The following is a 22,845-nucleotide window of genomic DNA, read 5'->3' on the forward strand; positions in this document are numbered from 1 at the left end:
GCAGCCTTTCCTGGCAGCAGAGCTGCTCCGTCCCTCTGCTCATCCTGGAGCCTCCTCTGGGCCGGCTCCAGCAGCTCCAGCTGCTCCCTGTGCCGGGCCCGGGCTGGGGCAGCTCTGCAGGTGGGGTCTCAGCTGAGGGGCAGAGGGGCACAATCCCCCCTGCCCTGCTGCCCACGCTGGGGCCCAGCCCGGCACAGCCCTTGGGGCTCCCGCCTCTGCCCCACGGCACCCCCGGGGCTGCTGTCCCCTCTCTACCCAGACTGGGTTCATGCTTGAGATTGTTGAATGTTTTCATGCACTTACCAGTTGCAATTTCTGTATATTTATCAGTATATTCATATTAAAAAGAAATAATTTCAACAAAAGCATGCAATTTATTATCTGACATACGTGAAATTGTTGCTTTGCAGTTTAAAACACATTTCTTGAACACCTTAAGAAAGAAATGGCTAAAGTATACAACTAAACTATTCCCATGGCCACAGTCAGGGGCTGAGGTTAGTTTTATCACTTTTATCCTTACATTTGCACAAGTACTGCTACATATCACACGCTGTATCATGGATGTGTGTATGGCTTAATCCACACTGTCACTTTTTATCTGTTTCCTCCTTTTTAGTTGTAGGGAACTAGGCTACTACATTTTATATTTCTAATTCTCTATCGGAAATTAAAATTATTAAAGAATGTTTTGGATGTAGAAAAACACAAACCTAATTTCAGCAAAGACTATGACACTAGCAGAGAACTCAACTTACATAGATTTATACTGAGATTAGTTTAGAGAGCTCTTCTGCATCTTCTAAAGATATGAATTTGTTTAAGCTTCCAGCTCATGAAGTACTATCAGAGTTTTTCCCTGCTGATCTTCAAGATGTTTCTATAGGGCACCATTTTGAGAGAACAATTTGTATGGCAGTAGAGAATGTCAGAGGCTTGATCCTAAATTAAAAAACATAGATTTACAATTACTGAAAAATATTATGAATTGGAGTCTTGCAGTGATAAGTACAAGAGCCCTAAGTGATATGGGAAAAAAAGCAATATTTACCCAGTACTGTATGATCTGAAAATACATGTATGCATATACACATAAACTCAACAGAATAATAAGCATCAGAATGAGAGAAGTGCACGCACAAATTCTTTTACTTCAATCCTCTAAAGGAACTTCCTGACAAATGTCAGTGATAAGTAAGACCTGTCTCAGTAATCAACAGATTTTTCTCTCATTGATTTCACCACAATCTAGTTTTTAACTCTGAACTGAGACATCATGAGCTCCTTCTCATATGCTATCCCTCTGCCTCTCCTTTAAAAGTCCCTACATATATGATACTGCTGGAATAGCTGTAGATTAAGTTGCCTAAGGAATAAAAGTAATAAAAATTAATTAAATGTCTGAACACATGTTTTAAAAAAGTTCTGGTTTCTTAAGAGACTAATCTTCCTGGTTTTCCAAACATAAGCTTATGAAAGAGGTTTCTTGGGTTCCAGGGTTAATTGGCTATTTGGATGTGCACACACCAAACTCCCAACGCCCTCAGGAAGAAGAGAATGACAGTGCCTAGTTTCTTTCTCACTGATCTGTATTCAGAAATAAAGAGAAGGAAACAATACACAATAATTTATTTTTATGAATGTCAGGAATGACAGTGCACTTTAATTTTGTATCCATCCCAAATTATATCTGAACCAAATATTTCATTTTAAAAGTCCTGTTAAATGTTTTCAAAGGCCTTGTTTTATGTGTTCATGAAATAACTCACTATTTTTTAGCTTTCAGGAATGGTAATTGCTGTAAATCTTGCAAATTAGCATGAGTAGTACCAGCAAGACACTCTGTTAAAATTCATCTACATTGTTGCTGGAATATTTATTAGGTACTAAAATATTTAAAGGAAACCTACAACTACTACAATTCAAATTATATTTCACCTAAGAAAGCCTTTCTTACAGCACCTAGTATTATTGTTTTGTCACTGTATAAGAAAGTGCCTAATGCAACTACTATCTTGAGTAGAAAGATTTCTTTACATTAGATGGCTGAATGAAACCATTATATTAACTGGATATTCCCTATTGTGTTTTATCTGTTTGCACAAGTAAATTGCAGTGCTCATTGTAGTAATTGACATTTTCAACATTTGCACACACAATAGAAATGTTAGCACCATTTATAAACTAGTTGGATTGGTGACCTTCAGAGGTCCTTCAGCATGGATTTTCTCTGGCCAGTGCTCCAGCAGCTGGGGAGAACACCTCACCCATTTTCTCATTATCATCACCTACTTTCCAGCATCCCTTTTATGTCAGCATCTCTTAACTGGTTCCAGTCCAAAACAGGTAGCTGACACCTACTATTTAAATTTTTTAACATTCACCTCACTCATTCTTCATTTCCCCCTTAGCCTCTCGTAAAGCTTGTTTGTATTCCCTGCTCCAGCTGATGGTGAAAGGAGCCAAGGCTTTCTGCTGGTGCTGTGCAGACCACAGACAATTCCTTCACATGTTAAAAGACATTACTATGTAGTAATGCCAACCTCACAAACTGCATTTTTCCTCCTTTATTCCTATTTCCAGTTCGTTTAGGAGCAAACCTACTGAAAACAGTGCTGACTAAAGATAACACATGTAACAACTGCTCATGTCTTGAATGAGTAGCAATTCAAACTCACAATGAAACAAACACATCTTTTCAGGGGTAAGAAAATAAGGTATAAGCATTTTGCAGGTATAATATAGTCACACTGCCCATCTTTTGAGGAAAGAAAAACACACACATTTTTAAAAGACAAATTGGCATTGTATAAGATGTTTCTCTCTAAACTGTTTGCACAGTTGTTATAGTTTTGGTGTTTGATTAAAAAAATACAAGCCACAAAAACCAACAAATAAACAAAAATAACCAAACAACACAATAATAACCAATTATATTAAATAACCAATACAACAAAACTCCAAATAGAAACTAAACTGAGAGTTGCTACTGAAATATATGTATTGCTATTTCACAGGGAAGAACAGCTCTCAAGATGCTCTGCCATAAGCTGCCACAACCCACGGGATGGACCCACAGGATGGTCCACAGATCTCTCTGCCTGGAGGCACTAAAGGTCTTGGTGGAAGTCTGTTCTCTTCTGGTTGTCATGGCTGTGAAGAAGAGACATTTCTACAGGCCTTAAAAATAAATCATCTTGAAGGAAAATGGAACTCAGACAAACCAAAGGAGGTCCTGTCATGTAATATTTATCTTTCATTTTTCCCTATAAAGGTAAGAAGAGGGCAGAGGGCATGAAGTCACGATTTTGAGATTCTCTGCTCTCTAAAACATTGATGCACAACTTCATTGCACACAGTATAAAACACCAGTGGGAAAGTCTGGGTGAGATATTCAAAATATTTTCACAGGGAACTTCTCTAGCTTCAGTTTCAGCAAAGGAATACCTTCACACAAAGAAAGATTCTGACAGGAAATATCCAAGCTGCTTTCCTAGCTGCTTCTGTTTTTATAGCTGTATCCAAACACAGTGTGTATATATATATATATATATATATATACACAGTGTCTATATGTGTTCATATACACACCCAACAGCACCTAATTTATCATTCCCTCACACATGAATATAAAATGCTCCTTCTGCTTTCTCATGCTTCCTGATCTCTCTTCTGGATTTTTTCATAACACTCCCATGCCCCTAACCACTCCAGGCAGATGTGGACAGCTGCCCTACAAGCGCCATGCTGAGGCTGAAGTGAGACAGGTTCCACACCAGGATCAGAAGAAGGAAACCAACCCATTCCTTTTGCCATGGGGTAAGGGGAGAATGCATTCTGAAGCAGGGGCACGGATTCCTGACCTACACAAAAAACCCAAGGCTTGGAGCAAACTCACAGAAAGAGCATTATGAAACTTAAAACTGCAGTTACAGCCAAGAGTGACCAGCTTCCTTACACACTGCAAGCTTAGGAAAAAACCTCTACAGGTTGTTCCTCACTTAATCAGGTTTATTCCTGTATATTAATCAGTAAATAAAATACATAATTTCCAGGGCTCAAATTAAAGTAGTCTCAGACATTTCACTGAAACTACCAAGGAGAATCTATCGAGTCAACTCAACTGACTTATAGTCAAATTTCGAAACAATCCAATGAAATCAATGCAAAATTGTTTATGGTATTTGTAAGTTTAGATTAGCTCTGTGAGCTTTAACTCTTTATAAACATTGCATAAGGACTTCACACTTCGCAGTACTCATCACATTTTCCTGTAGCACAGTGTTCTGAGATTATAAAAACAAAATATTCCATGTTAAGAAAAAGGTTTTTTATTTGTTACTTATATTTTCATTCATTTTGTGTGCCATTGTAGTGACAACTCAGGTCGTGCACAGCAGAACTTATTGCAAGCACAAGTCTCATGTTAATATAATCTCACATGGTCTTCTTCATGAATTCCTTGTCCCTTTGGAAGTCCTAAAGACACTTACACTGAATAACCAGGACATAGCTTTGTTATTCGACTATCATGACAATTAAAAGAATCGCTCATAAGCCCTTGCACCATAGCAAATATGACCTGTAAGATCTCTCTTTGCATGCACTCAGATGAAGGACTGACTTTTCCTCCTCTTCTAGAAGCAGATCTAATAACTAGAAACAAGAAAAATACATTTTCTTCTGATAACCTATTGTTTTTGTCTCCTCAGCCAAATTAAGAAGGTTATAAAATGTTTGTAGGCAAATAGAAATAGCCAGCAACCCTAACACACAGCTTAGAGAAACTGTAGTGGGATTTTTAAATTAATTTATTTACAGTATCTCTAGAAAAGAGAATCACTAGAATACATTCTTAGGGCAGATTTTGCTTAGTAGGAAGTACTAATACATATTAGGAGCAACACAGAAAGACACTTATGGGGAGCATAATGCTCCCTGCACCTGCATTTTCTGTAGAATTCCTGTGGACAAATGATGGATCATCTCTGCAACACTGATTTTGACAAGACATTCTTCCAAAGACCACAGAGATACAGGCACAAGACCAAGATAAATAGTAAGATCATTCTGCTTGTCAATTAAAGAGAATAAATTAGTATAGACAGGGCCTGCTGCTGACCCCTTCAGATCTAAATCACAGATTAGATTCAGATTTGGACTTTGTCTCCACAACTCATCTTTCTTTGCTTGCAATAAATTCAAGGATAAGTTGGAAAATGCTCCATATTTTAGCTTTATGTGGAATGAACATGATTCTTAAGGAAAGCCTCCTAAGGCTGAAGCTACCGTGGGACTCCTGTGCAAGTGATTTAAAACCTCCTTTAAAGACTATGCGGTTTTCTTTGGTAATTAGCTGATTTGAAGCCAGGCCTAGCTCTCCAAGAACAGTTGTGTAACCTTGGCTATCTGAAAAAAAAATGCTAAATTGCCACAAAATGCCTTCATAAACTTCATAAAGTAAATTAGGGAGGTAGAATTGCAGAGAATGTTAGGGTTGTTAAAAACAGTTAACAGAGTGAGATTTAAAGAGAACAAGGACTTGCACAACATTATTCTGTCAAAAAAACTCATAGTTAAGAACTAAAAATTATTTTAAGTACACATTACCATCATCACGTGTATAATGTTGATATGTGTGATATATGATGTATCACATCACCGACACTAGTATGCCTCTGCACAACATCCAGGACAACGACTTGCTTCTTGAATGTTTTACTGAAAGAGGAGAATGACAGATGTGAAAACATATGTATGCTCTCAACAAATATAATACTCACAGTAGGAGGCAAAAGAATAAACATCACACAAGGCACACTAAATACAAACTGAAAGTGTTTATTATATTGTCACTTCTAATTCCAGGAGATTTAACAGATATTTCCTTATAACATTCACATGCCCTTTGGAGACTGATGACAGAATGATGTGTTACTGTCTTCCTTTTATCAAGACGCCAAATCAGATGCATCAGATGAAAAGATGGGCTTATTTGTAAAGCCAATTCCAGTCTGGGATGCACTTCAGCCCATACTGGAGCACCATCCAGTATCATGTACTTGTACCCCAAAGAGCCTTGCTGAATCCATGAGGGAATGGTAGCACAGAACACAAAGCTGATGCTGTTGTCTCATGGATATGTCATCCAATCCCCTATATCTTTTTTCACAGGCCCTTTCCTCATTTACCTTTTCCCAAATATCCTTCCCAGCCCCAGTCCTCTGCTTCATCCCAGCTTTGTCTCCAAATCACTGTCCATGCATCAAGTACTCAAGAGATGGAATTGCATTTTAAGGCAACCCCATAAAAGATCAACAGATTAAAAGGCCTGAAGAGATCTGCCAAGAAAGCCTAGAAAGAGACTTCAGATTTGAGGAAAAATAATAAATATCAGAACAACTTTTGGCTCTTGTGATATGACTTGCAAGTATTTTCCAAAGGAAAGAAATCCCAGAAATAAAGAGCAGAGACAAGAACTGGGATGAAGTTGTTGCACGCACCCTCAGTCTCAAGAGACAAGAAGCTTCAGTGTTCTCATCCTACATGTGCAATTCTCACACTTTAGGCATAATCTAGGAGGAAGTGCTATCAGTGATAAAAATTTTGTATAAGTAAAGTTGATGTCTGACATTATGCATGCAAGTAAAAGCAAGTAAAAGTGGGAGAACTGAGTTTCTTAGGGAAACTTTTGTGTATCTGCCCCATATTTCTACCACCTGTCCCTGAATTCTCACTCACAGAGCTGAAGCTTCAAGAACGTTTTCCACCCATGCTGCCTATTTATCTCAAAAACTGTTTCAAAAAACACTCCACAAGCAGATTCAAGCAAGACTCAGCAACAGGTACTTAGTCATGTGCTTGTCCTTCCATAGCAAAAGCATCATCCCCTGCAAAAATTCATGTCCCAGGCCCTGCTCCTTGCTCTGAGGAGCAATAAGGGAACACATTTACGTGCATTTAATTGTGCTGTGTGGTACCAGAGCAAGGAAACAAACAAGTACAATGTGTCACCAATCTGCTCAGTTTTGTGTAATTTTAAACAAGAAATAACCATTCACAATCTTGATTTCTAATTAAGACAAGTAAAAAATAACAATTGATTCAACCTGAGTACATTTAGGCAAATGACATTTTTGTGTTTCATATTTCCATTACTTCAGCCTGGTTATTTTCAAAGACAAGAACCACTTGCTCTACAATAATGTGACACCCTTGAGCTGGATTAAACATGCTGTATTCTTGCAAAGTTAGCTATTTTTACACTTCAATAGTCAAAGCAAAAATTGGCAGTATCATACAGCTCTAGTCAAGAGTCAAGTTTCCAACTGTGAAATGAAATTTCGTGAAGCAATTGAGTATGTGCAGGAAAAAAAAAAATCCGCTGCTATCCCCATGTCTAGTTGATAATGATTTCCTTTTATAAAATGTATTGAATTGCCATTTATAAAATGAACTATTTTAAAGGAGAGAGCTGGGTCCCAGTGACAAGCTGCTGAAGTTACCAAATTCTTCAGGGAAGGCTTTGCACACATCTCTTCAAGACATAGAACAAGACAAAGATGAGACATGACAAAGAGATAACCTTTTGAGCAAAAGAAATTGTTCAAGGTATTTGATAAATACATCAAACATCTGATAAAGTTTAGAGCCACAAAGGATTAAAAATGACAGTAAGCCCACCTAATACGAATTCCAGAGTGTGTTTCTTCAGACATTTAAGAGGATTTTTTTAATCTCAGGAACAAATATTAAGCTGATCAAAAAGATTTTTTAAAATGTTCAAGTAAAGCCCTGAATAAGGATTTTGGAGTTGTGTGACCTGAGAGGAGCCAAAAAGAGTGCAGGGAGAGTCATGTTCATGATTTCCAAGGTAAGGAGGGAAAATGTAAATTTTCCTAACATAGGCTGGCTATTTCAGGACCTTATCTTGCAGCCCTCCACTACCAAAACTTTGCCCCATAAACCTGATACAGCAAGAAACTCTTCCATGGTACCTCAGAGTGGACCAAACAAACACTATTTGTTTGTAAAAAGACATCCAGTTTTAGGTGGAGAAGAACACACACACAGAACATTCCAGCATAAGAATGTGCACACTAACAAAATCCAGCTTATGTTCCACAAAAATATTTGGATACATCACAGAAGCAGATCCACCACCAAAACGATGTGGAAAAATACTAACTTGAGATTCCCCTTTGGAAAAGTAGTTGTTACTTAGCTCTTGGGCTACATTTGCAGTTTGCAGCTTGGCACAAACTTTCTTCTGGATACTTAGTAACCTATGGTAAGGCAGTAGCTCCAAACGTTTTGAAAATGGCAGTCTACAAAATAAACTTCTGGTTATTCCATTATGAGAAGTTTATCAGTCAAATATTTCCTCCTACTCATTTGACTGGTAAAGCAACCCTAGCAGAGGGGTTTCTAGCAGAGTGACCTTGTTAGTGCTTGTAATTATGATGTAAGTCTTCATCAATGTCGCTTCATTTTAAGTTCAAATTTAAAGTGAACGCGTTGGTACAGACTGAATTACATAGAAAACACATAACCAAGTCCAAGATAAATATTCACTGCACTTTCAGCATGCCTGACTGCTGACCAAGCAGCCAGCTCTGACACGAAAAGTGTCTGTGCTTTGGCAGACGTTAGCTCTTTGTTGACCTCATAAACAAGGGTAATAATGTTATGCACAATGCATATAAACCAAAGGCCACCAGCAGACTTCACATTCAACACTTCAAACAGTTAATATTTCATTATAATGATCACTGATAGGGGACACACTCAATTTCACCAGCATATTACAAAAACATTCTGAAAATCTACGTTTGGAGAAGAAATCGGTGAACAGAACACTAGAGGAACTGACAGGCTCACATGTAAATGAAACAGCTAGACTGAACTGAATGTTACTAATGAATCAAAATATCATAAGAAACATGCCTAGTTTCTTGTCATGTATTTGCAGGAAGGTGAAATATTACCTGGTTCCCTCAGGAACTGTGGGTACATCTCATCAGGTCCCATGAGCTAGTGCACCTTCAGATACTTTCAGCAGCTTCAGAAGTTCCATCTTTGAGCTCTGAGAACTAAGATGATAAATCATTTTTATATCCTCACTGATGTCAAAATTGAAATTACAGAATTTCATCTCTTGTCAACACTGGCATGTGTGTGTATGGTGGCTGAGAATGGTTTGTAAAAACACCAGTTATTGTTCTTTCATCATGGTAAGTCAGCAGTAACCACACTGACAGGCTGTAAAAGACACAGTTGAAAGATGTTGTCACAGGTGAATTTATAGTCTAACAACATATAAACAAGAAAAATTACAGCAATACCATCTGCCATAATTAGAGAGAGAAAGTAATGGTACAGAGAGCTCTTGCTTATGGCCAGCTAGAAGTTGCTGGAAACATCAGTCCAGAAAATGTACTGTGAAAGTAGTTAAAACAGAGGTGTAGTTACATTGTTACAATAAGTTATAGAGGAAGGCAAATTGATCTTCAATAGTTAAAAGTGATTTTTTGCATGAAAAGTATCTAATAGAAAAACATTTCTCCTCCACCTTTATTTCTCTAAAACTGCTGTATTTCTTTTGACATTGTCTCACACAAACCCTCAGCACTGGGAATCACCCAGAGAATGCCTGCAATGACTGAAAAAAACAAACACCACAGTAGGCAAAAACTCCTCCAGTTTTGCTTCTTACGCTTGCTCACCTTTTCCTTTTCATGGAAATGACAGAAACTTGGTATCTTAGCATACCACTTTACCACACATACAGTTGAACACATTGTCCACACAAAAAAAATCCAAAAGTCCTTTCCAATTCATTGTACATCAACTGCTTGACTTGGTAGTTTGAGTGCAATTTGGTCTTTTAATTTGTACAAAAAAAACCAAAACAAACAAACAAACAAAAAAAATCTGGGTAGGTTAAACACCTCCTTCAAAACTCAGCAAAATTTACAGCAAACTCTGACAAATAAAGTCTATCTAAACAATGACAAAAGGTGTCCTATGTTTCTATATCACCTGTAGTATGTCACAAATTTTAGCTTGATGTGGAGAATTTCTCTAGGAAACATTCACAATATCTGTCATGGCTTTGGAAACAAATAATACCTTGTTGACAACATTGATTTTATTAAATGGAGCTCTACCCGTCAGCTTTTTTTTCCAAGATTAGGGGACAATTTCTTATTTTTTTTTAACTCATTTCTTAATTTTTTTCTAAGACACATGCAAATCTTTCACCTAGCTCAGTCAGGTTGACAATACATATAGCTGTGAACAGCTAGAAACAAGGCATCACTGAAAGATTTTATAGATAATAAGTTTTACACATGATACAGGAATATTGATATATTAAAAAGGTTTGTCCACAACTAAAGGACTGTAAAGAATGAAAAAGACAAAAAATAATGTGTGACAAGTATGTGAATCATGTATAGCATAAGTGTATTAGAATAACTGTATTTTGTGGGCTCTTTTTTACTTCCATGTATATTTTGAAACATATACTGTCCTCTTGATGGAAAAACCATTAGGAAGTCTTAAAAAAAAACAAATCCCTTTACAAACTATAGAAAAAATAAGCACAAATAGGGCAGAAAAATTAAGGGCATTTTCTCCTTTAACCTCCAAGTAAATTGAGTATTGTGCCTGCAAGGAAAAATGGTGATTTCAGGGCTCCTAAAATATTCCTACACACAAGAGAACTCCTTCAAGCTTTAGCAACCAAGCAATGGCTGTTAGAGTGAGATAGTTCAAAATGCAAGTAATTATAACGCTGCTTGCTGTAATTGCAAACCAACTGTCTTGGTGTCTATGATAAAAATACAGAGCTTTACATACTCCATTTTAGAGAAAGACATGAAGGCAAAATAAATAATGCAAAGTGGCTCTTACTCACTGTGCAAGTGCTGTATCCTGGAGAAGCCTCTAGAACTGGTCAACCTTCCCTTAAGTATTTTAAACAGTCTTTTGGGAGATTTAATTAATGCTGCAAAAGACTAATGAAAAAAGTAATTCTGTCAAGGTAAAATATTATTGTTAGACATGTATTTCAGCTGCTGAAATACTGATAGTACATAAAAATGAGACTCTGCTTCCATAAGGAATCACTTACATGAAGGGCAATTTTTTGAACTATTTCAAATAATGTAAAAATAAATTTATCTAGGTACACTGCCAAAACTGTGATTTTGTCACTATACACATCCAGCTTAGCTGCTTTCATGAGTAACACTCAATCGATAACTTTTCACACAATCTGTGGTTTTCACTAAAAAACAACACTATTAAGCAGAGTCACATAGAAGTTCCTACAGCACTTTTATATTCATGATGGCTTAAAAGTATGAATTACACAGGTACTGTGTTACTTCCCCCTACAATCCTAATGAAATGATACAACCAGAGTTAACAGGCAAAATTCAGGTGCACAGGCCCGCTTTTGGGCTTCAAACAGATGCAAAAATAACAGTATTTTAATTCAGGTTGAGAGCAGTAACTTGAGCTGCATATGTTAACTCTTATGTTAGAATGTTAACTGTAAAAGGTTAAAAATGTTAATTATACAGTCTTAAAGACCATTTGTGTTGTGGTGCCTGACAAAATTAAAACAGTAGATTGTCAGGAAGACAACTGCACATAAAGATATTATAATACAAAATGAAACTTCCAGTTCTTTTATTCTCTTGTTTATAAAGTATCACAATACACTGAAAACTTCTTAGGTAATATTTTAATACTTACCACCTTGTCTTGAATATCATCATGAATGATCCTGAGAAATACAATTAACAAATGCACTAGGCATTAGCAGTATCTGGGGCTTGGGAAAGAGTTTGATTTGTCTCATGTGATCATGTTCTCATGCCCTTATAACAAATAATGTATGTGTATTTGCAGTAAAGCTGTAGTTGGACAAGCTCTTTCTGCCAATATAAACTGATATTGTTGCCAAGAAAAGCACTAATTTTGCATCCATCTCCACCTTTTTAATGCTAAAAATGTTTCACATTTTTCTGTGGGCCAGTTAAGCCTTTGTGCCACTACACCCCGAACTGGATCTGCAAAATGATCCAGTCCAAAGAACAGTTGGGGGAGGAAAGTGTCCCTTGAACTGTGCCCTGAAAAAAATATTTTCAGAGCATAATTACATTTGAAAGTAACTCAGTTTCACACCTTAAGGAAGGCTTGCATATTTGGAAGCTTGACTGGTTTTAACAGCTATAATGAAAGAATAAAAGATGCTACTCCTCCTAACAGCCTCCTCCCATGGGCATCCTGTTGCTGTCAATGTCTGTAACAAATCTGTAACTGCTTCCAAAGGACAATTCCATTTACTACTCCACTTGCCTGAGACTTAGGTGGGCTCTCTGAAATCAAGGTATCTCCTAGGAGTAATTACTTTTAAACTAACATTATCTGTGTTTCTGTCATGGTTTAACACAGTTTGGTTTTTAGATAAGAAAAAATCCACCAGCTACTATAATATATTATATTCCCTACAAGAACCTTGGCAGCTTCCTTAGCTGCCAGCACCAATCAGCTGGCAAGTTTTGAATACTGACACACTGTTAAACCACTTAAGAGAGCTGAATACACTTCTGTGAAATCACAGTTAAAGACAAACAAGCCCCGCAAAAAATCTCTTGCTTACATCTTTTTAAATGGTAATTGGTGGGCTGGCTGGGAAATTCGGATGGACAAACCAAAATGTCTACAGTTAATTGTTGTTTTCTCCCAGTTCAACTGAAATTGCCACAATTCCATGCCAAGGTTTTCAGCTTCCCATTGGACTAAATACAAATGTTGGTGTGCTTCACATACCAACATCTCTTTCCTCAGCTGAAGATCCCCATGTTATTTTTAATACTATTAATTGTTTATTTTACATTTGTAAGATACTTTCATATTTCAGAACTCCTACTTTTGTGGAAAAAAAAACAATTATCACAAATGAGGCAAGTTAATTATCCTTATGAAAGACATATTTCTATAATTGTGAATTAGACTGACTAAGAAATTATTCTATCAGAGATATTTTTGTTAACCCATAGTTTTGCTAAAAAACATATAATTAATATCCTTTATATAATGTCACTCCCAGATTCTACTCATCCTTTCCCTTCCATTACTTAGCATTTAACAGCTGCTTAATCTTGTGGTTAATACCTGACCTTATGACTGAAGGGAGGTTAATTCCTAAGTTGAATGCTAGACAAAATAATTTACCATGTCAACAAAAACAGAGGATAATTTCTGTAGTAAAACAATTTTGGTGTCAATTTGATGACAATTTTTGTGTCACCTATGACAGCTGTTTTGTCTCCTGAGCCCTCTGTCCATGACACTAGCAAAACAGTCTAGGGAGTTTATGCTATTAAAGAGCTTTTGTGAAGTACACACATCTGAACTTGATAATACATAATTTCAGCATTTTAAAACAGCTGTTTACTTACTCATAAAAGAGGATTTTAAAAGCCAGTACAACTTTTATCTTGGTTCTCTCACTCTGTCTCAGTGATTGGCAGTTTCAGCCCCCAAAGTACGGCCCTGTGTATTTTCTAAAACATACACTAAGCTTTCTGTGCTTCTTTCTTCCATCAGGATCACAAAAGACAGATCCTGTGCATTACTTTCTCTAGCTACCTGTGGGTTTTTTGCTTTTTCTTTGTATTTTTTGGCATCTAGATCAAGAAGAGAAACATTTTTTTGTGGGGAAGAGTGAGTAAGAAAGCAGCATCTGAAAAAACCCATCACCAAGTAATATTCACAGCAGCAAAATGTAACGTATTATTGAAGATGAGAAAGACAACCTGGCAAAAAAATAATAGGTTTTTTTAGGGAAGAAATAAACTGTGGACATAAAAAGATGTATGTGAACAAGCAGCCTAAATTCAAAAATTCATAGATTTAAAAGGTGGAAGGTACCAGTATAATTACCCATTCTGGTCCCATGCATGGCACAGGCCAGTGAACTTCACCCAGTAATTAGTTCTGTAATTCCCAGTTTGTGTTTGACTACCTTTTTACAAAGGAGCACTTGGCATCGCCTGTAAAAATCTGCCCTGATTCCTGATTATCCTCATCATAATTAAGGAATGTGGCATTTCTAACACTTGAGAAGATACTATCCTTCCTTCCTTTACCAAGATTCCAATAAATGCCATTGGAACCCGTTACTCTGAACTCCTTCTCCGTGGCATTCCAGGGCTGGTGAGCACTTGCTCTGTATCAGTTTGTGCTTTGAAGGAGAATAGATTTGAGTGTTCATCTTTGTTTCTCCAGCTGTAAAACAACTCGAGGTGTATAACACTCTCTAATCATATTTACCTGGAGATCCCCGCTTCTGTCTGCAGAGAAAACATCTGCTGAGCATCCAGGATTAAACTGCTACTGCTAATGCAACTGTGTAACAGGAATCTTTATGCCTCCATTCACCATCTCCTCTGCAGCAACGCTATAAAATCCACTACAGGATGAGAAGAGCTACATTAAAACAAGAACATTTGTTATAAAGATGGCAAAGCAGATTGCAGAGCACTATCGTGCCATTAATTCCAATTAGAAAATGATTGAGAAAGGGGGAGTGGGTGGGAGAAGAGGCCTGGCTGCCTGAACAGGCATGGAATTTAACAAAAATAGGAAAGCATCTTTCAGTAAGACTTCAGAATTAGCAAATGGAGGCTAATTATTGCAAACTCTGACAAATAAAGTCTATCTAAACAGTGACAAAAGGTGTCCTACAGTTCTATATCACCTGCAAAAAATGTAAAAATCACCACCATACATCATGATAGAGAGGAATCCTTTAAATAAGAGCTTGGAGTGACAAGGGGGAATGGATGTAGACGAGGAGAGGGCAGGGCTGGATGGGATCTTGGGCAGCAATTGTTCCCTGGCACAGGGTGCCCAGAGCAGCTGGGGCTGCCCCTGGGTCCCTGGCAGTGCCCAAGGCCAGGCTGGACATTGGGGCTGGCAGCTCCTGGGACACTGGGACAGTGGGAGCTGTCCCTAGGGGGCGGGGATTATAGAACCGGATGAGCTTTAAGGCATTTATCAGGATCCATGAGCTCTACATTAAAAGTAGTCCAGTGCAGCTCCGGAAATGCAATTAAGCGTCGGACCCCTCGTACCCCCCAAGCCCCCTCCCGCCATTTCCCACCGCCCCTCAGCCACCACAAAATGGCGGCGGGGCGGAGCGGGACTCTCTCGCCCTCGGGGAGCGCGCGCGGGGCTCAACCAACCGCAGGCTGTCGTTTGGCACCACGTGATCTCTCGGAACTACAACTCCCGTCATGCCGCTGGCGCTCCCTTCTTCCTTCCCGGTTCCGGTTCCGGTTAGCCGCGCCGCTCTCGGGAAGGTCGCGCAGGGCGGACGAGTGGCCGCTGTCTCTTGCACCCATCATGTTGTCCGCCGGTGTCCGCCGCTTCGCTACCTCCGCCATCCGCCGCAGCCACTATGAGGAGGGGCCCGGGAAGGTGGGCAGCAGCGTCCTGGCCTGCTGAAGGTCGTGGGGTGGGGGTTGGTGGCTGCCTTGTGCGTGGCTGGTGTTGTGTGGGTTTTGGGGTGGCGCGGTGATGCGCGTACCACCACAGCAGCGCAGATCGTGTGGTGACGGACCCTAGCGCCCTTGCCTGCGCTGGTACAGATGATGAGCGTTGCGTTATGAGGGGTAACAATGATACTGTAAACGCTTTCTGATGTACCTGGCGTATTTTCTTGAACCTGCGGTCTAAAAGCTTAATTTTACATGCGTAAGTGATACGAGGAAGTTCTTCACAGTGGGGGTAATGAAATGCTAGAACACTCGGGGCGCTGCGGATGTGTATCCTCAGGGGCTTCTATGTTTGATTGTGTGATACCTGCAGCAAATTGGCCCCACCTTGGGCTGGAGGGAGAAGTGGGGACGAAGTGACCTCCAGAGGTCACATGTAGGCTGGAATCATGGAGTCTTTGGGTCGGAAGGGACTTTAAAGATTATTTTATTGCACCCCCTGCCATGGGCAGGGACATCTTCCACTGTCCAGGCTGCTCCAGGCCCCAGTGCCCAACCTGGCACTTCAGGGATCCACAGCTGCTCTGGGCACTCTGTGCTAGGGCCTGCCCACCCTCACAGCAGAGAATTTCTTTCTAGTATCCAACTGAAATCTCTCCTCTGTCAATTAGAAGCTGTTCCTTGTCCTGTTGCTGTAATTCTTCATGATGAATCCATCTCTAGCTTCTTTTTAGATACCCTTTCAGATACTGGAAGGTTATTAATTACCCTAAATACTGTGCTTCTTTCCTTGAGAAGTACTGAAAATGCTTTGAAACTGCATATTTGTTTTTTTCTGAGATTCTTAGCACTTCTAAATGGATTGGAAAGGAGTTAATGTTTTGATTGCAAAGGTAAAACTCCTTTTTTTTTTCCTCTAGAACCTCCCATTCTCTGTGGACAACAAGTGGCGGCTGCTCGCAATGATGTGTGTGTTCTTTGGGAGTGGATTTGGTGCCCCTTTCTTCATAGTCAGACACCAGCTCCTGAAGAAATGAAGAGGACAGGCTGTAGCTGCACTAGCTGGGTAACTGCTTTTGTTGGGTTTAATGGCACAGTGGAATTTAATGAGCCTGAATTATAAAGGTTTCTTGTCAGAAACCTTTATAATTCTCAGCCTTTTTCACTCCAGGTGCTTTGTGGTCTGCCAGTTGCATGGTAATAAGTGAAACAGTGAGCAGGTGGAAGTTTGTGTCACAGAGCTGCTGCAGTCAGTGGTTTGTGACCTTTGCCTCCCCAGAGGCCACTCCTCTCTGCCTGCAGCTTCTGGCTCTTAACAAAGCCATGTCTGCTTCCACCCCTGAGGAGATAAAAGGGTGCACCTGGGGTGACCTGTGGGAGTCACTGGCACGTGTGATGTGACAGAGCAGGATGAGAAACTGTGATGCTGTAAACGCTTTCTGATGTGCCAGATAAAGCTCAGGGGAAATCTGCATTTTCTTGAACCTGTGTCAAAGCAATCTCACCATCTACATCATTCATAGGTTACTGTCCAATTAAGATCAGGTAAAGAACAGTCCTCATTGGCATCTCATAACTGGAACAAATTGTCTCATTGCTTTTCCAGTTTGATGTTTATTCCAATCTTGACTGAGGAGAAAACCAAAATCAGCAGGCTTGTATTGAAGTTGAGCCTTTACAACTGTGTGGCTGCCTGCAAGTCAGGATTTTCTGATGCAAAACCGGACAGTGGATGAAGCCAAGTCTTCAAATAAAAATTCTAATTAAAATATATGTTTATTTGTTTATTACAGGGTTCTTAAATTTCTTTAATTTCTTTTTCTTGCAGAGTTGAAGTCTTCTACACAGCATCGTTCAATGGGGAAATGATAGCTGCAACCCATGCTGGATGTCTCTAAATAAAATCTTAAACCCCAAGGCCTTGGGCTGTGTGTTTTATGAAACTCCTGAAGTGCTTTCAACAGCTGGTGTGTACTGAGAACCCCTTCAAATTTCAGAGTATTGCCATTAAATTAAACACTTAATTGGCATCATGTATAAAAACAGGGGTAGGGAAAATGCCATTTCAAAACAGGGATTGGGCTGAACTTTTTTTACTGCCCAGAATAATGACCTGGGACAGTTCATAGCAGTGGGTGTCTTGTCACCATCATCCATGCTGCAGAATTTTTAACTTCAGTGAGAATTTTCTGTGGCTTTCCTTCCATGCTCAGCAGTTCTAAAGAGCTGCTGTTGCCAGATCTCTGTAGCATTAGCTCAGAGCAGGGACTTGGGCACTGCTAAAGGTTTCATGAGGCTTCAGGTGGTGATGCAGACACAACTCTGTCCAGAAAAGGAGTATTGGTGATGTCCTGTACTTACCAAAACTCATACTGCTGCAGATTTGGAGGTGTTTGGAAGGAGCCAGTGTCTTTCTTTTAGTACTTTTTTGCTGAGAACTTTTCTGGTTTGCTTTTTCCCCCCGCTCAAACACCCTCCTGCTGCTGCACAGTGCATTTAACGTGGCTTCAAGCATCAGAATATGCAAACTGAACAGTTCCATAAAATCGTGTTCTTTGTGTGCCATTCTAATCTGTATGGATGCCAGTTTCCCCATCAAACTCCCTCAGCAGAAGTATGTGGGAGTGGTAACAATGCTCCTCGTAACAGAAGAGCTCCTGGGTGCCACATTTCTCTTTTCAGGGTGCAGTCTAAAGTGCTGGTGAGTGTTCCTCCTTACTCCAGGGTGGCTGATGTGCTTACAAAGAGCACACATCACCTCTGATGGTTCACCCTGTGGGATATGAAAGCCAGTTCCTTTACTGTGATAAAAAACAAGGTCTCCTTTCTCAATGCCACCCCCTTCTCGTAGTTTTCGAAGATACTTTTGAGCACGGGTGGTTAAACTTAAAGCAGTTATTTTTGGATGAAATGTTAGATCCTTTCTCCTCTTGTGATGTGTTCTAAAGCTGTAATCATCTCTTTTCACAGTGTTGTTACTCTGATGGATCATAGTCATTCAGGAGCAGAAAGATCCTGAGGGCTACTTGTTATAAGAAGCCTGTAAATCATGACCCTGTTTCCAACCCTGCCACCAGCTTGGATAAATAAATCACTGATGTGGAGTGGAACACAGTACCTGTAATCCTTCATCTGCTGCTGTTTTACATAATTTCCACGGCTGTGTGCTGAGGGCGTGGAGGAGCTGAGCCTCTGTGCTGTCACCCCCTGTGTAATCACAGTTTTTGTGTGCCAGTACGAGTCATGCAAAAATGAAACAACATCAGCCCTGCTTCGTGTGAGGGCTGGCTAAAAGCATCACATTAGTCATAAACTTTGATAAACCCATCTCTGTGGTGTGCTACTACTAGTTAATAATCTTCCATGTACAAAGGAAATGCAGTATGATTTCATATCCATTGTTAAGGCAGTCAGTTAATTAAAGTTCCTTGGTACAGGTTAATTTGTGTTTTTGGTAAAACACCTGCACACTGAGAGTTAGAAAATGAGTGTGTTCTCCATTGACAGCAAGATTTGTTATTCCTGCATGCTGCTGAGGCTGTAATTAATTAGTCCCTCTAGAACTGGGTTGTTCCCCTACATGAGTTGCTGGGGCAGTTTTTGGTAGTTTTCAAACCCCATCGATTACCAAGTCCGTAAGTTCCCTGCCTGACTTAGGTAATTGGTTTCCCTGGGATTTCGGAAGTTTTCACTTCTGCAGCAGAAATACATTAATAGATCTGTGCTGGTCCTTCTGTTAATACAAAGTGGGGCAGCCTGCATTCTACCCAAAGGTGTTTTTCTACTTCTAGATTATCTCTAATTTTGTCACTGCTAAATAAAGCAGAGTCTGAAATTCATTGTTTTGGTTGCCTGGGTGGAAAATACAGGTTGTCATTGAGAGAGATGTGGCTCCTGTCATTAATACCAGGTGTTTGACTGTGTTTTAATTTCACAGAGGCACAACTCCAGATTGCATTTTTTTCTTTGCTCTTATGAGACAATCACTGCAGTCAGCCAATGCTTCCTCAACCATACATATTTATTTGTTTATTCATTTAACTGCCCTTTTTTTTTTCATTTGCTCCCCAAATTTACCTTGATCTTAATCTTTTGCATTCCCCATTCTATAGTTCATTGTTTTAAGTCCTCCTAGTCCATTGTTTGCCAATTGCTGAAGAGGTGAGCCAGAGAAACTTGGATTTTTTTTTCTCACCTCATTTTCTCATTTCAGAATGACTTCTCTGAACACATTCCTGCCACAGATACTAGCATGGAAATACCCAGCCCTGAGTGATTCTAGAGACAGAAGTGTCACTATAAATAGATATGAATGAACTAGTATTTATTGGTATTAAGAGGGATGGATCACATTCATTAAAGCCCACAAGCTGCAGAATTAAGTTGTGCAAAAACCTAAGAGTGTGTTCCATCACACTCAGCTATATAATAGTCCGGGTGCCCTATGACATATTTATTTTAAAATAGCCTTTTGGGTTCCCTTTGGGGCACCTTGACTTGATAGAAGATAAATCAATTGAAAATAGGCAAAAAACAATGTGTAAGTGGTGCTCTTCTGTCATTAAAAATTGTATGAAGGAAACAAGGCAGTGGTTAAAAGGCCTCTGGGAAATAACACATCTGTGTGAATGATTGCATGTTTTTTTACTTGCCAGATGCCTATTTTAAGGAAAATCATTAACAATCCCTGAATTTCCCTAATTTTCCTGTTATAATTTTCACCTTCTTGTTTCCTGGCACAAACTCAAAGCCTCTCTGTTTTGCTTCCAGAGAGCTTCACAGCTTTTTTATTGTTTTTGATTATTTTAGGTATAGTCTAGGTCAAGCAGTTTCTGAATTAAATCTGAGCAGATGTGAATTATGCTTCAATATTTTGGATCTTTTCAGTTTGTGGGTCTTTTTTTCTTACTCTGGAGCACTCCTTGTTCCAGAGGGACAAGTCTGGAAAGGCTCAGCTTCAGTCACATTGAAAGAGGTATTTTGATTAGGTGAAAATGAATATATTATTTTTCAAATCAAATTATTCTAGAATTTCTGTTCAGCAATTAATTTGGCAGTGTATCCTTTTCATATCTGCTCTTCAGAAAGCAATTGGAATTTGATTTTTTTTGCTTTCCCCAAAAAACAGAAGTTTCAGTTCTTGTTCAGTTGTGCTTTGAAGCAGCCGGTATCAATCCATTTTGGAGATAAGATACTGGCTTGGAGGAGCCCCACTTCTGAATTATTGTGGGTAGCCCTTGCATAATTGATATAAGTACAACAGAAATCTGGACTAAGTTTTTTCTTCCTATAAATGGTGACCTTTTTACAGAGGTCTTGGCCTGTAGAGTAATTAAGAATGTGAGTTACTTATGAAAATTGCTTTAAGATCTTTTTACTGCTAATAAAATAGTAAGGGGAAAATCCAAGATATTTTCTAATATAAGTTATCAGCTCCTCTTGTTTCTTTCTAGCCTGAGATTTTTATTTCTGTCTGAACATGAAAAAATTCAGAGGATTATAAACAAATAAGGCTGGAGGATGAAAATATCAAAGTAGAATTTAGTATTGCATGGGCTAACACATTCAAATTATTTTTATCCTTTAAAGGTAAAGATCATCTATACATTGCAATTCATTACTTTGGTTGAATTTTCAGTGCAGCAACATCGGTTTCTGGTTGGTTTTTTTTTTTTGTTTAAATAGAATTGTTAAGTAGAAAGAAGGGAAGGAAAGAGGAAAGAAGAAAAAAAAATTGCTGCCTCCATGCAAAAGAAAGTAGTTGTTCTCAATTTCATGATCAAGAAAATAAAGTTATATAAAAGTCAAACAGTACACCCAGTAGGGGATATCAGAGCTGGGATACAATATCCAGTGCTATAAAAATACCCCTGCCTCTTCCCACCCCAGTGGAGCACATCAAACAGCTATGAGAACCGTTTTGTAATCATTATTTTAATGTGTGAAAATACACATTAGGATAGAAACAGTAGGGAGAAACAGTCTCTGGGTTACTTAAATAGAAGTTGGAATGTGTATCAGAGGAGCACAATAATACAGTAATTTATTGGCAGAAGTGTCGTAATTACATCTTCAATTATCACAAAAAGACATCAGTTGAAAAATAAGGAGGAATGGTGCGAGTTTAGGACACATGTTACTGGAAAAAACACTTTGGAGTAGCACAGAGTGACTTATGGCAGGCCTAGACAAAAAGACAGCGACTGTGAGACCCTCTGTGGTGCAATTAATCATTGTTTCAATTAAAACATAAATGTGGGCTCTGCCCCCTGCCCTCTTTGATGGGTTTTTCAGAGGCAGCCCCTCCTGCAAACAGCGAGTGCCCGCTCAGCTCCTGTTTGCTCTGCTTGCACAGGGAAGATAAATGTTAGTTTGACTTGAATTTAAATGAGTTTAAAATAATAGTATTTGCCAGAATTAATGTGATCCGCTGTTCCATTTTCTCCTTTGGTATTCCATGAATAACATTAAGTTCTTTTCTGTGGTTGCACCACCTTTTTCCATTAGCTATGTAGAGCGTGCAGCTCTTTGAAAAATGTCACTGTATAAATAGTGTTGCTGAGAACCTGACTAAGCCAGCAACAAAATGTGAAAATGTACCTTGCTGGTTTAAAAAAAAAAAAAAAAAGTGCAAAAACCATATATGTGAAAATGTGTATAAATGTATATAAAAATTATGACAAGTGATGGAAGGACGGAGATGAGGGAGAAGAGTGTGGTCTGAAGTTTTGTTTATTTTTTTGTAAGATTTTGGTTGCACCATTAAAATTCGTAACTCTTGAGAGTTCTCTAGACTAAGTTTAGCAAAAAAAAAAAAAACAAAAAAAAAACAACAAAAAAAAACCACCACAGCTTCCTAATTCTGAACTAAATGTAGTTTTGTAAAGACAAGAAGATCTCTTCCTCAAGGGAGCAAAAACCTGCTAGCCACCAAGCCAGTCAATCAGCACAGATATTTGGCTGTGAACCAAAGCTATTGCCTGAAACAGTGGCAGAATGGGCTGTTGGGGGGAAAAAAACCCCACAAACATAAATATATGGGTCATTTATATGAGTGAGAAATCCTTTTTGCTTGCCTCTGAGCCATCCAGGTAATTAAAAGTGAAAACTGAAGAAAATGTCCCTCCCTAAATAAGAAACGTCTCTCCAAGACCTTGTTGTCTGACAGCCCAGAGCAGATTTGGGGAACATCTAATTGGAAACTTTTCTGGAAATGTGCACATCCCTCTGCTCCAAAGCCGTGCTGTCACTTCTCTTCCCTGTTTGTTTCTCCCAGACGTGGTGCTGTCCTCAGATTCCAATTCTGCAGAGAATTGTTTTCAGCCAG

The 22,845-nt window shown here is 39.0% G+C and overlaps 1 protein-coding gene, 1 long non-coding RNA gene and 2 other non-coding genes across 6 annotated transcripts; 3 read left to right on the top strand and 1 right to left on the bottom strand.

Annotated features, from left to right (window-relative positions):
- Positions 1-354: 354 nt before the first annotated feature.
- Positions 355-15,227, bottom strand: LOC111941695 (uncharacterized). Of its 3 annotated transcripts, none has more exons than XR_015280546.1 (5): positions 15,099-15,227; positions 14,353-14,508; positions 10,922-11,039; positions 8,988-9,261; positions 355-942 (listed from the first exon to the last, which is right to left on the bottom strand). It is a non-coding gene; the product is annotated as an uncharacterized LOC111941695 (long non-coding RNA). The 3 variants fall into 3 exon arrangements; XR_015280545.1 differs by lacking the exon at positions 355-942 and adding an exon at positions 5,826-7,537; XR_015280544.1 differs by lacking the exon at positions 355-942 and having other exon boundaries at positions 8,947-9,261; positions 10,922-11,021; positions 14,780-15,201.
- An 80-nt stretch (positions 15,228-15,307) lies between these two features.
- Positions 15,308-17,435, top strand: COX7C (cytochrome c oxidase subunit 7C). The gene is made up of 3 exons (XM_023944860.2): positions 15,308-15,501; positions 16,439-16,584; positions 17,347-17,435. Exons 1-2 carry the CDS (start codon positions 15,427-15,429, stop codon positions 16,553-16,555), a joined length of 192 nt encoding a protein of 63 aa, XP_023800628.1. The 5' UTR covers positions 15,308-15,426; the 3' UTR covers positions 16,556-16,584; positions 17,347-17,435.
- On the top strand, positions 15,666-15,728 carry LOC111941700 (small nucleolar RNA Z39). The gene has a single exon (XR_002870217.1). It is a non-coding gene; the product is annotated as a small nucleolar RNA Z39 (small nucleolar RNA).
- LOC111941699 (small nucleolar RNA Z39) lies at positions 16,905-16,965 on the top strand. The gene has a single exon (XR_002870216.1). It is a non-coding gene; the product is annotated as a small nucleolar RNA Z39 (small nucleolar RNA).
- Positions 17,436-22,845: the final 5,410 nt, after the last annotated feature.

This window comes from Cyanistes caeruleus, chromosome Z (genome assembly GCF_971803275.1).
Source record: "Cyanistes caeruleus chromosome Z, bCyaCae1.hap1.1, whole genome shotgun sequence".
Lineage (NCBI taxonomy): Eukaryota > Metazoa > Chordata > Aves > Passeriformes > Paridae > Cyanistes > Cyanistes caeruleus.

Bases quoted from the DNA above. Each gene is read 5' to 3' on its own strand.
- COX7C (XM_023944860.2), top strand. From the start codon at position 15,427: ATGTTGTCCGCCGGTGTCCGCCGCTTCGCTACCTCCGCCATCCGCCGC. The intron at 15,502-16,438 runs GTGGGCAGCAGC...TTTTTCCTCTAG, and splicing joins ATGAGGAGGGGCCCGGGAAG to AACCTCCCATTCTCTGTGGA.